This window comes from Theobroma cacao, chromosome 6 (assembly GCF_053813885.1).
Source record: "Theobroma cacao isolate CCN51 chromosome 6, ASM5381388v1, whole genome shotgun sequence".
In the NCBI taxonomy this organism is placed as follows: Eukaryota; Viridiplantae; Streptophyta; class Magnoliopsida; order Malvales; family Malvaceae; genus Theobroma; species Theobroma cacao.
Window position 1 is genome coordinate 26,196,435 of NC_142644.1, and position 13,476 is coordinate 26,209,910.

At 32.3% G+C, this 13,476-nt stretch overlaps 2 protein-coding genes and 1 non-coding gene across 4 annotated transcripts; 1 reads left to right on the top strand and 2 right to left on the bottom strand.

The window, feature by feature from the left end:
* Nucleotides 1-97: 97 nt before the first annotated feature.
* Nucleotides 98-3,588, bottom strand: LOC18596306 (uncharacterized). Of its 2 annotated transcripts, none has more exons than XM_088807493.1 (5): nucleotides 2,907-3,588; nucleotides 1,312-1,459; nucleotides 1,040-1,231; nucleotides 588-829; nucleotides 98-433 (listed from the first exon to the last, which is right to left on the bottom strand). In XM_088807493.1, exons 1-5 carry the CDS (start codon nucleotides 3,375-3,377, stop codon nucleotides 227-229), a joined length of 1,260 nt encoding a protein of 419 aa, XP_088663619.1. In that variant the 5' UTR covers nucleotides 3,378-3,588; the 3' UTR covers nucleotides 98-226. The 2 variants fall into 2 exon arrangements, with proteins under 2 accessions (XP_088663619.1, XP_007024759.3); XM_007024697.3 differs by having other exon boundaries at nucleotides 1,040-1,181; nucleotides 1,307-1,459; nucleotides 2,907-3,585.
* A 329-nt stretch (nucleotides 3,589-3,917) lies between these two features.
* On the bottom strand, nucleotides 3,918-4,868 carry LOC18596307 (protein LURP-one-related 11-like). The gene is made up of 3 exons (XM_007024698.3): nucleotides 4,593-4,868; nucleotides 4,254-4,496; nucleotides 3,918-4,145 (listed from the first exon to the last, which is right to left on the bottom strand). Exons 1-3 carry the CDS (start codon nucleotides 4,827-4,829, stop codon nucleotides 4,011-4,013), a joined length of 615 nt encoding a protein of 204 aa, XP_007024760.3. The 5' UTR covers nucleotides 4,830-4,868; the 3' UTR covers nucleotides 3,918-4,010.
* A 2,268-nt stretch (nucleotides 4,869-7,136) lies between these two features.
* Nucleotides 7,137-7,229, top strand: LOC148762231 (small nucleolar RNA snoR8a). Its single transcript, XR_016027269.1, has one exon. It is a non-coding gene; the product is annotated as a small nucleolar RNA snoR8a (small nucleolar RNA).
* The last annotated feature ends 6,247 nt before the right edge of the window (nucleotides 7,230-13,476 follow it).

Here is a 13,476-nt window from a genome sequence, read left to right on the forward strand (position 1 = left end):
TCTCTCTTGAGTCCACTGTGCGTGTACATGGAGATGCAATGTAAAATATATACTATTTGGTATAAAATCCAATCCACTAATATATGACCAGATATCATTTTCAAGGCATCGAATCCAAAATTATTACTTAAGGTACATATAAAGCTGTCTACATATAACCCTAACCAGCAAGCATTGGCAAGCTTCATCAGCGAAATTTAAACAAAATTACATTTAAGCCTCCTCGCTATAAATATAGCTGAATAAGCTCATCACTAACCACAGAAGGAGTAAGAACACCTAAATCTGTAAAGAGTAGAGTAAGATATTGAGGAGGAGTGTAATCTCGAGCAGATGTCTCAACCTCAACCTTGGATGGGATTGGTACCCCAAAATCAATGGGGCGTAAGGCTGGGCCCATATCCTTTTGGTCCAACGGATAAAGACGGGCAAACTGCAAAGAAAAACAACATAAGTAACTACGCCGGTCGCTAGTCTCAACTTCCATTCTAATATTTTCTTTCTTAGGTTTGTGCATATGTAGGATAATTTCCATGTTCAGATACCAATGAAAAGAGAAAAAAAAAAAAAAAAGCAGCTGTAATTACCTTGTAGCTTTCAGCAGCCACATAAACAGGTTTGTTCATGCTATGTGCCACTAATGCAATCTGGTATGTCCCCATCATATTTATGATACCCCCACTTTCAACTACTCCGTCAGCCCCAACAAATACCATGTCAACCTCATCCATGGTATATGCCACAGCAGAGTCTATTAGAAGCTTTACAGGAACATCAAGCTTGGCCAGCTCATTAGATAATCGTAATCCTGTTCTGTCTGGCCTTCCTTCTGTATTAAAAGAAAATGAAAAGGTAAGATGCACTCTGTCATAAACACACATCTGATATGAATTAAAAAAATTGAGTCACTTGTCAGAAATAGAACATATGCATAAAATTGAAAAGGACTAGACTCCTTATTTGATGACAGAACATTGATTTAGACCAGTTAAGAAATACATATATCAATGCAGATGACAAGATAGTTAGAAAGCAGAACCTGTGCAGAAAACTCGAAAGAGTTTCTTGTTTTGGGCTGCTGTCTTCAATACTTCTAGAACAACTCTGGAGAAACCATGTACCAAAATGGTACAACCATCAAATATGAAATCTTGACTAAGCATTGCAATAATCCTGCGTGCCTGCAATGTTTGGCAATAATGTCTTTCAAATGGAGATGCTTGATACATTACTGTAAAATTAACATTACTGTAAAATTAGCATTAGTTAAGCAGTTACTTTAAAAGCCACAAATTATACAAAATACCTTACAAGATATTTCCCCAAACTTCTCTGCACGTTCAATCAGGCGAGACTTCGCTGAATTAAAATCCTCATACTCTAAAGCTGATGTTCTGGTTACATATCGCATGAAGAGATCACAACCTGCTGTCAAAGAGATAGAGGTTGTGTCCCATGACTGGAAAGAAAACATATGCTTAAGGGTAAGCCAAATCAGAAAGCGAAGCAACATTATTTTACAAACAGCAAACTAACAAATAAAGAGTGGATAGCAATTCATTTTTATCGAAGGATTTCATCAGATGCAAACCAACCATAACACGGCATTGACTGGGATAAGCCCTCTGATTTCCACATCTCTATAAACAGAATTCCTCACCCAAAGTATTCCAATAAAAAATGTCCTATTCCTACCAAATTCACATCTAATGAATCTAAAATTACTGCCTCGACATTTTGATTATAAAAACTCTTATGCCATTAAAACGCGTCACTTCCTTTTATTACAATCACATTCAATTTTAGAAAAGAGGGTGAGACTTCATATTGTTAAAATAGAACATGCATCTTACAAATATCCGAGGGCATGCCATACAACATAAGGATAACTCATAAAAATAAGAGTATTGTCATTACATATGGACAAAAGCATCCTAACAGATTTACCATGCCACACCAATCCTTTCCTTCAACACCTTCTATCATCATGCTAAATACCTAATAAGTCATCCTTTAACCTTTTAATTAGCAATATCATTTCTCTTAAACATGCAAATGTTAAAGATCTAGCAATAGCATAAGAATTGCCTCCAGAGCACCATCCATTTACTTGGCACATGCACATTCTTAAAACCAAAAAGCCCCAGATATATCAGAACACTCCAAAGTACAAATGCATATTGCCAATGTTTACAAACACAGAGAGCAAAGCAGTTCCAATGGCTTTATATCATAGAAATCAGAGCAGCTTATACAATTGTAACCAGGGTGCCAATACTAGTCAATGTCCATGCGAAACTCAAGAAAAACTTTAAAGTAATACAAGAAATGCAGTATTATTAGGCCTTCACAGTCATAGAACCCAATAATACGGGCATTAGCATTACCATTAAATAGCCTTGCAAAACTGAGACTGCAAGGAAATTGTGGTTATGGGAAATTTCGGTGTCATAGCAATGTAGCAAACACTAGACATAGAAAACTAGAAAAGCACATCTTCTGCCTTTTTATAGCAATTATGAGCAAATGCAATCAGCCAGCTTTCATATACAATAACACAGAAAGCCTAATTGAAACTCTCATATCTTTTAGCTCAAAAACTTTCATGTGCCAGTGGATAAATTAATGTTGACTGTACCTCCATGAGGAACATAAATATACATATATTTCTCTAAAGATCCTAATGTACACATTGAAAATGAACTAAAATTTGCCACTAAAAGATTAATAAAATTATGGTAAAACCGTTGTAATTTAAATTATTTAAACGAGGAAAATTAAACTAAATTTTACTATTTCACTAAGTATCACAATATAATATATAGGTCATAATCGAAAGAATAAAAATTCACTAACGTAAAAAAGAAAGCATTTTATTAATTTAAAATAAAAACCAAAAGCCTCACTTTAAGCGAATCAGAAGCCTTTTTAAGCTCAATTTCAAGCTCCATCATGGTAGTAGCTTGGCTAGCCCTAATAACCGCCGCGAGGGCGAAAATAGCCGCGACGGCCTCCGCCAAATCCGGCTGCTTCCTCCAGCTATTGAACTCATCAATAACACTAAACGCCTTCCCGCCTCCTCCTCCTCCGTCTTCATCGGTCGCGGCGGCTCTTCCATCAATTCCCGACGATTCCTCGTCGTCGGTGTGGCTGCCGACGGCGGCCTGGGCCTGGGCTAGCCAATCGCTAGTTACGACAGCGTGGTGGGCAGCACGGGTCTGGTAATAGGCAGAAATGTTGGATTTAGGGTTTTGGAGAGAATCGGCCATGGAAGGAGGCGGAGATGAGAGAAAGAGGGATTCGGGATTTGGCGGAACGCTGTCGTTTTGTTGTTGTTGCTCTCTGTCGAGAATGAAAGAAGGCGATCTCCACCACATTTATTAAATTTTGTGTGCTTGGTGAGTACGTGCGTGTCTTTTTTACTTTTAGGGGTTTTTTTTTTTTTGGGTGTGTGTATTTGTGTCTGGGAGTATCACTTTCTCGGGAAAATTTTAAGGAAAGTGAGCGAGTGAAAAAAGAACAAGGTAAGGTTCCCGGCGGCGGTTGTGAGGGAGATTCTGATTATGTGCCTGCTTAAGGAATCAGAAAAAACGATGTCGTAGGGTGAAAAGGCTGCAGCCTTTTATATACTTAAATTAATAAAATATTGCCTCAATAATTTTATTGTTTAATTGCTTTCTTTTTGCTTGGTCGGCAAGCATGAAATAAGAATTAGATATGACTATTAAGTCAAAGTTAAAAAAGATTGTGAAATAGTAATGTCTATACAACCCAATAGTGAAGGATATATTTCTACTTTATTTAAAGAATTATATTTAAATTCCTCTGTAATCTTTTTTAATAAGTTTATCTTTTTCAAATAAGAAAATAGTGTTTGGTAAGATAATTAGGAGATTATCGTTAATTAATACCAAATGTGGAAGAATAATCAACACTTTATACATAATAAACATATGAATAAGAATTAATTACAGCTTTGCTTTATAGTACTTCTATTGGCTTCACCAATTTCACATTTTACAGTTGACAAGACTATACACTACAACAAGGCCCATGATGAGGGAATGGTCAATGTGGGGCTCCACCACCATTGCTAAAACATCTTCTCCTAAACTAATTCCACATTTTGATTGCTTTCTCTTCACCTGTTCATGCAAACACATGGAAAATTTGTGAGCAAAACTTCAAAACAAAGAGATCTCTTCTAACTATTATTAATAATAGTTGTATTAGTAATTTAGTACCAAATTTACCTCAGCAATAAGGCGGCCAAATTTGTCTACAATCTTGAATGTTGAAGACTTGCCTGCGCAGCTTTCAATCCGATAATAATGACATTGTTGATCTTTATCTAACCAAACAATAGCGTCACAGAGCGAGTCCCCTCCTAATATCCCGAAGCTTTTTCTAACTCGAAAAGCTGGCCTTTTATCTTCATCGTTAACTGTTCCATCGGATGATCTATACCCTTCCCAGAACCTAACCAGCTTAAATTTCTGCAACAAGAACAAGCGGCTTCCATATTATATATAGTTTGTATAGGAACCAAGTGCAACTTTTGAAATGATGCTGACAAAATTTGCTTTCCTTACCTTTCTCCGTATGGTGAATAACACTTTGCCGGTTAAATCCATGAGGTAAACTTCATCGCTGCACTTGCAATTGTAGTTATCGACACGGTAAACAATCTGGCCGTTTGAATCAAATACAGTGCAGCCTTTGGTGCTCAGTATCAGAGATTTCATCCAAATAGTGAAAGTTTCTTGCTTGGACGTGAAAGGAACGGGGACAAGAGAAGCATGTGGGACTTGGGGATGGATTTTTGCCATCTGAAAGAATGTTTGGATTTTCTGTCTAAGACCTCTGGAGGTTTTATACACATTTTTTAGTGCTATTTTGTGGGGTACTGAAGAAACCAGAATATTAATTAGCAGACTCATGCGTGCCTGATAACCACTGGAGGGATTACCTAGATAATTTAAAAAAGGCTATCTTTCTTATTATATGAATTTCTATTAATTAACATCCAATAAATCAACTGCATTAATTTCAGAGATTAAGTGATAAGCTGATATGGAGTGTTATGTATGATTTGGGTTTTATTTCTTGACTTGTTCTTTAAGCATTAAGAGATAAAGGTTTTAAAAATGTGATCGTTAGTAGTATAATATTGCAGAATGTTTATATGTTTATCATCAATCTGTAATTTATTCTTTGAACCTTATCGTTTCAGTGACTCCGTACGTCGGATGGGCTTTACTGGGAAAACATGCAGCTTAAGTCAGACCACCACATTAAGCTAGCTAGATCATCAAATCAAACCAAGGTGTGCGTAACACCTCACTCAGCATTTACAACACAATGTGTCGTACTAATGCGGCTTTCGCAATCAGTTTACCTGATAGTGCAAAACAGTAGGATCTTTGTCTGAATTCCTGTGTGCTTTTCATTTTGATAATGATAAAAACTCATGCTCATGCTTTAATCGTGGTTTTTCGCTATCAGAAATGACGCATCATCGTCCACAGTACTTTATTAATTAAGCCTACAATTGGTTCAGAAAGCTTGAACCGTAACTACTACATATATATATATGTGTGTGTGTGTGCGGTTATTATGATTGGAAATGAGATAAGGAATTGCTCATCGCCCGTTGTTAAGCATGAGGTCAGAATTTAAAGATAATAAACATATATTTATTACAACATTATACCTCATGAGTCGTTTACCAATCATAGACCTCAAGTTTTGATGGAGTTCTCTCTCAAATTAATATTCATGAATAAACTTCCGTATGGTACTTTTAATTTCCCGAGCATGAGGTTTGAATAAAATCCACAGGCCGGCCTCGAGTGAAGTCTAATAATGGTGGCAACTAGCAAACAGGTTCTGGATGGAATAAGGTCTCATCCCAGTTTCCCAATCCAAGCCAGTCCTTTTCGTAATTAGGATAAACATGGGCCTCCCCCGAAAGGGGAAGTCAGTTAGTTGACCAAACAAATTAAATATAATTTTGGCCAGTTGGCTCTTCCAATCTCAAGCTTGCATTGCATGGTTGGAAAAACATGAGGAACTGAAGTTCTCTGATACAGGAAATTTCCAAGGCATTTCTAGGAAGGTTATCTGATCATCTCCAACTCTTGATATGTATCTCAAATGCTTAACTCACGTTTCATATAATAAAAAAGTATAGATATGAATCCACCACAAGCGATCATTTTCTAGTATTTTTAACTATGTGGTCCAATAATATCTGGTATATAATTAATTGGTCAAAATACTTAACAAGTATCTGTACTTGTACATTTTGTTCAATTTAATTCATGTACTCAAAATAGAAATAATTTAATCTTTTAATTTTAAGAATTATTTTAATTTAATCTCTCTCCCTAACAGTATCTAATTTTTTTCGTTAAAAAGATAACGTCAGTACTAACATCAGCGACGATATGACATATTTTGATGACGTGAGACCCACATAATGACATAACATGCCACGTGGCATCGATATGATTTCATGACAGTACCATGTGACATTAATATGATGTCGTGATAATGTTGGCGTGCACTAATATGATAATGTGGAAATACTGGCATGTCAATGTCACGTAGCAAATCTCAAAAATTTTCAAAAAAAAATTTGTATCTCGTCATATGGATTAAATTGAATAAAAATATATAGTATATGAACTAAAATTAACAAATTTGAGAAATTGAGGGATTAAATTAAAAAAACATATTTGAAAAATATAAATATTTAAATAGATGATAGATATATTTATTAATAAATCAAATATTTAAGTGTAAAAAATTTTATAAAGTAAAAAAATATATAAATATTTTCTTACTTTATTATTTGATTGTAGAATATGTACATTAATTTATCTTCTTTGTAAAAGTTAAGTTTAAATTCTCCTTTTATAAAAAAAAAAATTCATACCTAAAGTCAAATTTAGATGAACAACTTACATTATGTTGGAATAAAATAATATAAAAAGACTAAATAAATTTTTTTTATTTATAATAGTAAAAAAAATTAAAATTTATTTTATTTAATTTTTAATTTGAGCCAAAATCAAATTAACAAAATAGGTTAATTTACTTTTTCTTTTTAAAAAATGAAGAAATGAGATATAGAGTTAGCAATGATTATAAAAATAATTCTTTATTCCGACTTGCTTAATTTAATCATAACAAACTTTTTATTACAATCATAGAATCTGAGTTGCTCCAACTTTCAATGTTTTATTTATTTTTTTTGTTTTTATTTTGTTTAATATTTCAGATTATTTTTTTTAGGTTGAAATTTTCTGAATTAAAGACTGCATTTATGGTTAATAGAGTTAAATATAATTGTAAATATTTGTACCATTTTATTTTGTATTTACAAATTTTTTATAGATCCAAATTAATAATTTAAATTTAAATTTAGTAGAATTGATTGTGATATTTGAATTTAAATAAAATCGTTTTATAAGAAACTTTGAATAAATTTAATAAAAGGTAAATTGGGTAAAGATTGAATAATTCCAAAAGAATGAGTATTTGTAAATTGTGAAAAATGTAACTAAATCAATCTATTTTGCTGATTTCAGTTTAACTCGAGTTAAAAATTAAATCAAATAAATTTCAAATTTTTATAATATTATAAATTATTTAGTCATTTTTTATTATCTTATTTCAACATAATGCAAATTATTCATCAAAATTTGACTTTAAGTATGAAATTTTTTAAAAAATTTTCTTATAAAAAAAGAATTCAAACTTAATTTTTGTAAAAGAGATAAATTAATATACATATTTTAGAATCAAACAATCAAGTAAGAAAATATTTATTTATATTTTTTAACACCATAAATCTTTTAAATTTAAATATTTGATTTATTAATATATCTATCATCTACTTAATTATTTGTATTTTTAAATTTTTTTTTCAATTTAGTTCATCAACATCTTATTTTAGTCCCTATGATGTGGCACAAAAAATTTTTTAAAAAATTTTTTGATCTACCACGTGACACTGACACCTCAATATATTAGTGCAACACCAGCACGTCGATGTCATGTGGAACGTTACGTCATCATGTGGGTGCCACATCATCAAAATATGTCATATCATCATTAATGTTAGTATCGACGTCATTCTTTTTAGCGACAATTGATGCCGTTAAGGAAAGATACTAAATTAAAACAATTTCCAAAATTAAAGAACTAAATTGCTTCAATTTCGAGTACAGAGATTAAATTGAATAAAATGTATAGGTTCAGGGACTTGTTGAGTGTTTTGACCTAATTAATTTTTCATAATCTTTAATGATCAAGGTCTTTTAATTTTTCCACTAAAAAAGGGAAAGAAAAACGTTTTCCATTCCATGTGAACTCCTCCATTACTCTCACTTATTAGTTATTTGTTAATTATATCCATAAATTTATATTTTTAACTAAATAATTATTTAAGGAAAAAAATATGACTTTGTTGTTGTAAGTAAGGTACAATTCTTATCAAGAAATTTAATATTACAAAATTCAAGTTAATATTTGTGGATTTACGGTTCATCATATACTAATCTTTTTCTTTAAGATAAAATGTTAGAATTTTCTATTATGTGGGCTTTTATTAATTGGTAATTTTGGTTTTATAAAACAGATTGATAGTTTAGTCCTATTGTGAGATAAAGCATGAAAGCCCAATTAATATTAAAGTCATTGGTTAATGATGGGCTTTGCACATCTAATTAGGTTAGTGTGGTTTGACAGTTGTGTAGGCCTTGGTTTAATACGTCTTAAATGGAGAGGTTTGTATTAGGATTTTGTTTATTATATATATATATGGCTAGGTCCCCTCTCCCCTTCTAACCTAACGGTATCTACCCATTGAGAGTTACCACAAACAATAGAGAAGTGCAAAGAGGAAGATTTAGCCTTTACTAGGAATTTTTTATTTTTTCGCTGCGAACAATAGCTAGCTCTATGAATCAAACAAGTACGCAATAAATAGTTTATGCTTTTGGTATTCTAATATTCACACATGGATCTAGGTATTCAACTTACACATAGTATCAGAGCAACTTATGTGAAATTAAAACCTAACAAAATTTAAGAATTTAATGAATTTATTTTGTAAAATTGTTTGTTGGGGCATACATATTTTTTGTGTTGTAAATTTATTTTTCGATTATCGTTTATGGACATAAGGTTGGGGCTTTTATTCCTTATGATGCATAGATTAATTTTGTATAATTTTTTAAAACTCGTATTGTAGATATAGGAATTAGATAGTAAGTTTTGGATTTGAATATAAAACTCAATATCTAGTTCTTAATTAATCATTTATATTTTATGTGTTTTAATTCAAATTGGACTTTTAAAAATCAACTTACATATGTTATAAAGTTAATATCTAAGTTTAATTACATAAAATATAAGTGTATTACAACCAATTTTGAAGAAAACTTAAAACTAGTTAAGAATGGGTTTTCAAAATTAATTTTCTTGATTAATTGATATTGGGTTTGTAGTTTTTGATTAGTTTTAATGCATGGGCATAATAAAACAAAGTCTTAGTTGAAATTTATAAAGATCAATTTCATCAAAATACTTAAAAAGTCAAGAATTAAAGAGAAATTAGCATAAAGACCTAAATGGGTCGAATTTGATCTAATTGGGTTAGATTTGACCCAATTAGAAGTTGAAGAAATAAAAAATTCTGTTAGGTTGCGAAGCCCACTCTCAAGCGTGGAGTGTGAGGCATGTGGGGCCCATTAGGTTCATGATTTTCGAAGTATTTTTTGACAGTACATCTCCACTTGCCCAACTCTACATGTTGTACTATTTTTTTGAATTTTGAATACATGTTTAATATTTATTTAATTTTATGTGCATTTAATTAATTATTCTAAATATTTTTGATGAGATATTTTTAGAATGCATGTGATAGAAAAATAATATACATATGTTTAAGTTGAATGGCTAGATGTACTCTCCTTATATTAGTCTCTAAATTTGTATACTCTCGGATTGAAATTATATACATAATTTAGAGAATATATTTTATTTATTTAAAAAAATTTAAAAAAAAGGGTTCAAGATCACAAGTTTTATTGCAACGAATACTATTTGGGACCAAATGAGATACATCCAGGCTTAGTATCTCAGGATGAATGGTTCATTGGATATATTGAGTTAAGTATGCAAATTAAAGAATTTAGGCAAATAATTAATTCTCGGTTTAAGAAATTTTTTTATTAATTGATGTAAGTGTTTGACTACCAAAGTGGCTAATTTATTGAAATTAATGGATTATTTTCTTAAGAAAAAGGTTACGGGATGATTTTTTTTTTAAATTGCTTTATACAATCACTTGCCCAAATAGGGTTATTGTGTAGGGTAATTTAGACTGGGACATAAGCATGGTTGAGTGTATATCGATTTAAAAGGTCTGTCTGCCTAAAGGAGATAGGCTTTTCGAAAACTAGAATATTCTTATATTAGCTTTATTTGGAGAGTTCCTAATAGTATGTCATATTCTCTACCCAAAGGGGAGTCTGTGATGATATACCTGGACTTTTCGGTTATTTTCTTTTAGCACATTATGGACTGTTGCTAATTATTTCGTTATTGCCTAATAAACTAATAGTTGCATTCTTGTCTTGAACAGTGACATTTACTGTGAATAATAATCAAGCTACTATTTAGACTCTTAATGGGTCTAACTTTAAGAAATGGAATGAAGATTTGTCTTTTGCCTTGGTCATGAGTGAAATAGACATAACTTTACGTGTTGATAAGCCTGTTGCCTTTACTAACAAAAACACTACTGAGGAAAAAAAGTTCTTTGCTAAATGGGATAGAGCAAATCGCATGTGTATGCATGCCATTAAGAGATTTGTCTATGAGCATCTATTGAGTGGGTTGCAAAATACTAAAATTGCTAAAGAACTTTATGAAGCAGTAGGCGAAAGATACCAAAAATCCAGTGAGTCTGAGGCTGGGAACCTTATGAGTGAGATTACGAGTATGAAGTATGACAGTGTTGGAGAGGTGAGGGATTTTATCATGAAAATGGTCCACATTCAAACTAATTTGGCTTCCCATGGCATCACCCTTCCCAACAAGTTCATTGTTCATCATGCCCTTAATTCCTTACCTATAGAGTTCACCCAAATCAAAACTGCCTATAATGCTATGAATGAGGTTTGGAGTGTTAATGACCTTATTTCTAAATGCATCTTTGAGGAAGAAAAACTCAACAAAGAAAAAAGTGAAAGTGCCTTGTTTACCACCAATTCCAAACCTTACTACCGAAAGAATTTTAAGAAACCTAGAAATGCTCCTAAGCAGGACAATAAAGGGCATGGCAATGGTCAAACTAAAGGGGTAGGTGGTCTTAAAGCTGTCATAAGGAAAAAGGTTAGGTGTTTTTCTTGCAAGAAGAAAGGTCACATGAAACATGAATGCCCTAGGTATAAGTCTTGGTTAGAGAAAAAGAATAAAGAAAAAGGTAAGTCAGTAGCTCTAGTTTGTTTTGAATCCTATTATGTTAGTGCACCACCAAATTCATGGTGACTTGATAGCGATGCAACTGTTCATGTTGCTGTTACATTGCAGGCGTTCAAAAACAAATGAAAGCCAAGTGGGAGAGAGGCTAAGCTTAGAGTTGGAAACAATGTCGAAGTAGATGTCAGTCATGTAGGAACCATTTGTTTAAATTTAGAGTTTGGTTTTGAACTTGTTTTGGAAAATGTTTTTCATATATCGACATAAAAGCGAAATTTGATTTCAGTTTCAGTTATGGATAAACTTGGATATCATTTTGGCATTGGTGATGGAAAAGTTGACTTACTTTTAAATTCTAAAGTCATTGGAGAGTTTAAAGTAGTTGATATTTTATATAGATTATGCTTTGTCCCTAATAATGAATATAGTTGTATGAATATTGAAAACATTGTATCTAAAAGATCTTTTGTTAAAGAAAACTTTTCCTTGTTGTAGCATAAAAGATTAAGTCACATTCTAATGACAGAGTTAAAAGATTGATAAAAGATGACATTTTCCCTAATCTTGATTTTTAAAAGTTAGACACTTGTGTATATTGCATAAGAGGTTAAATGATTAAGACTAAGAAAAAATGGGCAACTCGTAGTAAGGACCTTCTGAAAATTGTGCGCACTGATATTAGTGGACCTCTTACACCTACCTTGTGTGGTAACAAGTATTTTGTTACCTTTTATTGATGATTCCTCTTGTTATGGTTACCTTTACTTAATAGATAAAAAATCTGATGCTTATGAAAAATTCAAAATTTTCAAAACTGAGGTAGAAAAACAATTAGGGAAAGTTATCAAAATTGTTAGGTCTGACTGACGGGGTGAGTATTATGGTAAACATGGTACAATTGGACAACACATGAGACAATTTGCCAAACATTTACAAGAGTGTGGAATTATTGCCTAATATATCATGCTTGGTAGTCCTGAACAAAATGGTGTGGTCGAAAGGCAAAATCGCATCCTGAAGGAAATGATGAGGAGTATGATAATTAGGACTAAACTTCTCGATTTCTTTTGGGGTAAAGCCATTAAAACTACTTTGTACGTTCTTAATAGAGTGTCTAGTAAGTCTATTCGTACAATACCTTTTGAGTTGTGGACCAATAGGAATCCCAGTTTGAACCATTTTCGAGTTTGGGGATGTCCTACAGAAGTTAGAATTTATAATCCTTCTAAAAGAAAGACTGAACCCAAAACTACTCGTTGCTATTTCATAAGTTACCCAGACCATTCTAAAAAAAAAAGATTCTTTTGCTCTACACGTGGAACTAAAGTTATAGAATCATAAGTGGCAAAATTTTTAGAGTTGGATGTTGCAGATAAGGCTGTGATTGAAGTTGTTGATGGTAGTGAGCCTATCAGACATGTAACCATTCTTTTACCAATTTTACAAGATAGTATAGTACTTGTGGCTATTGAGAGAGGATTTTGGGCAACATGTTGTAAATCTTCCTCCTCAAGATCCTGTTTTTACTCCTATTGATGTTTATCTTATTCAGGAAAATGAAGTTGAGGTGCCCTTAAGGAGATCTTTTAGGCAAAGGAAGTCTACTATTCCTAATAATTATATGATTTTTCTTAGAGAGAGTGATTATCATATCAATCATGTGGTGGACCCTTGGACTTTTAGTGATGCCATTAATAGTTCCTAGTGTGCTATGTGGATGGATGCAATGAAAAATGAGATGAGTTCTATGGCACAAAATGGTGTTTGGAAGCTAGTTGGACTTCCAAAGGGATGTAGGCCAATTGGTTGCAAATGAGTGTATAAGACCAAGAAAGATTCTAAAGGAAAATTTGAGAGGTTTAAGGCTAAGCTGGTGGCAAAAGGATTTACTCAAAGAAATGGAGTAGATTATAAGGAAACTTTTTCACTAGTGTCTTTCAAGGATTCTTTTAGAATCATCATGGCCTCAATAGCACATTT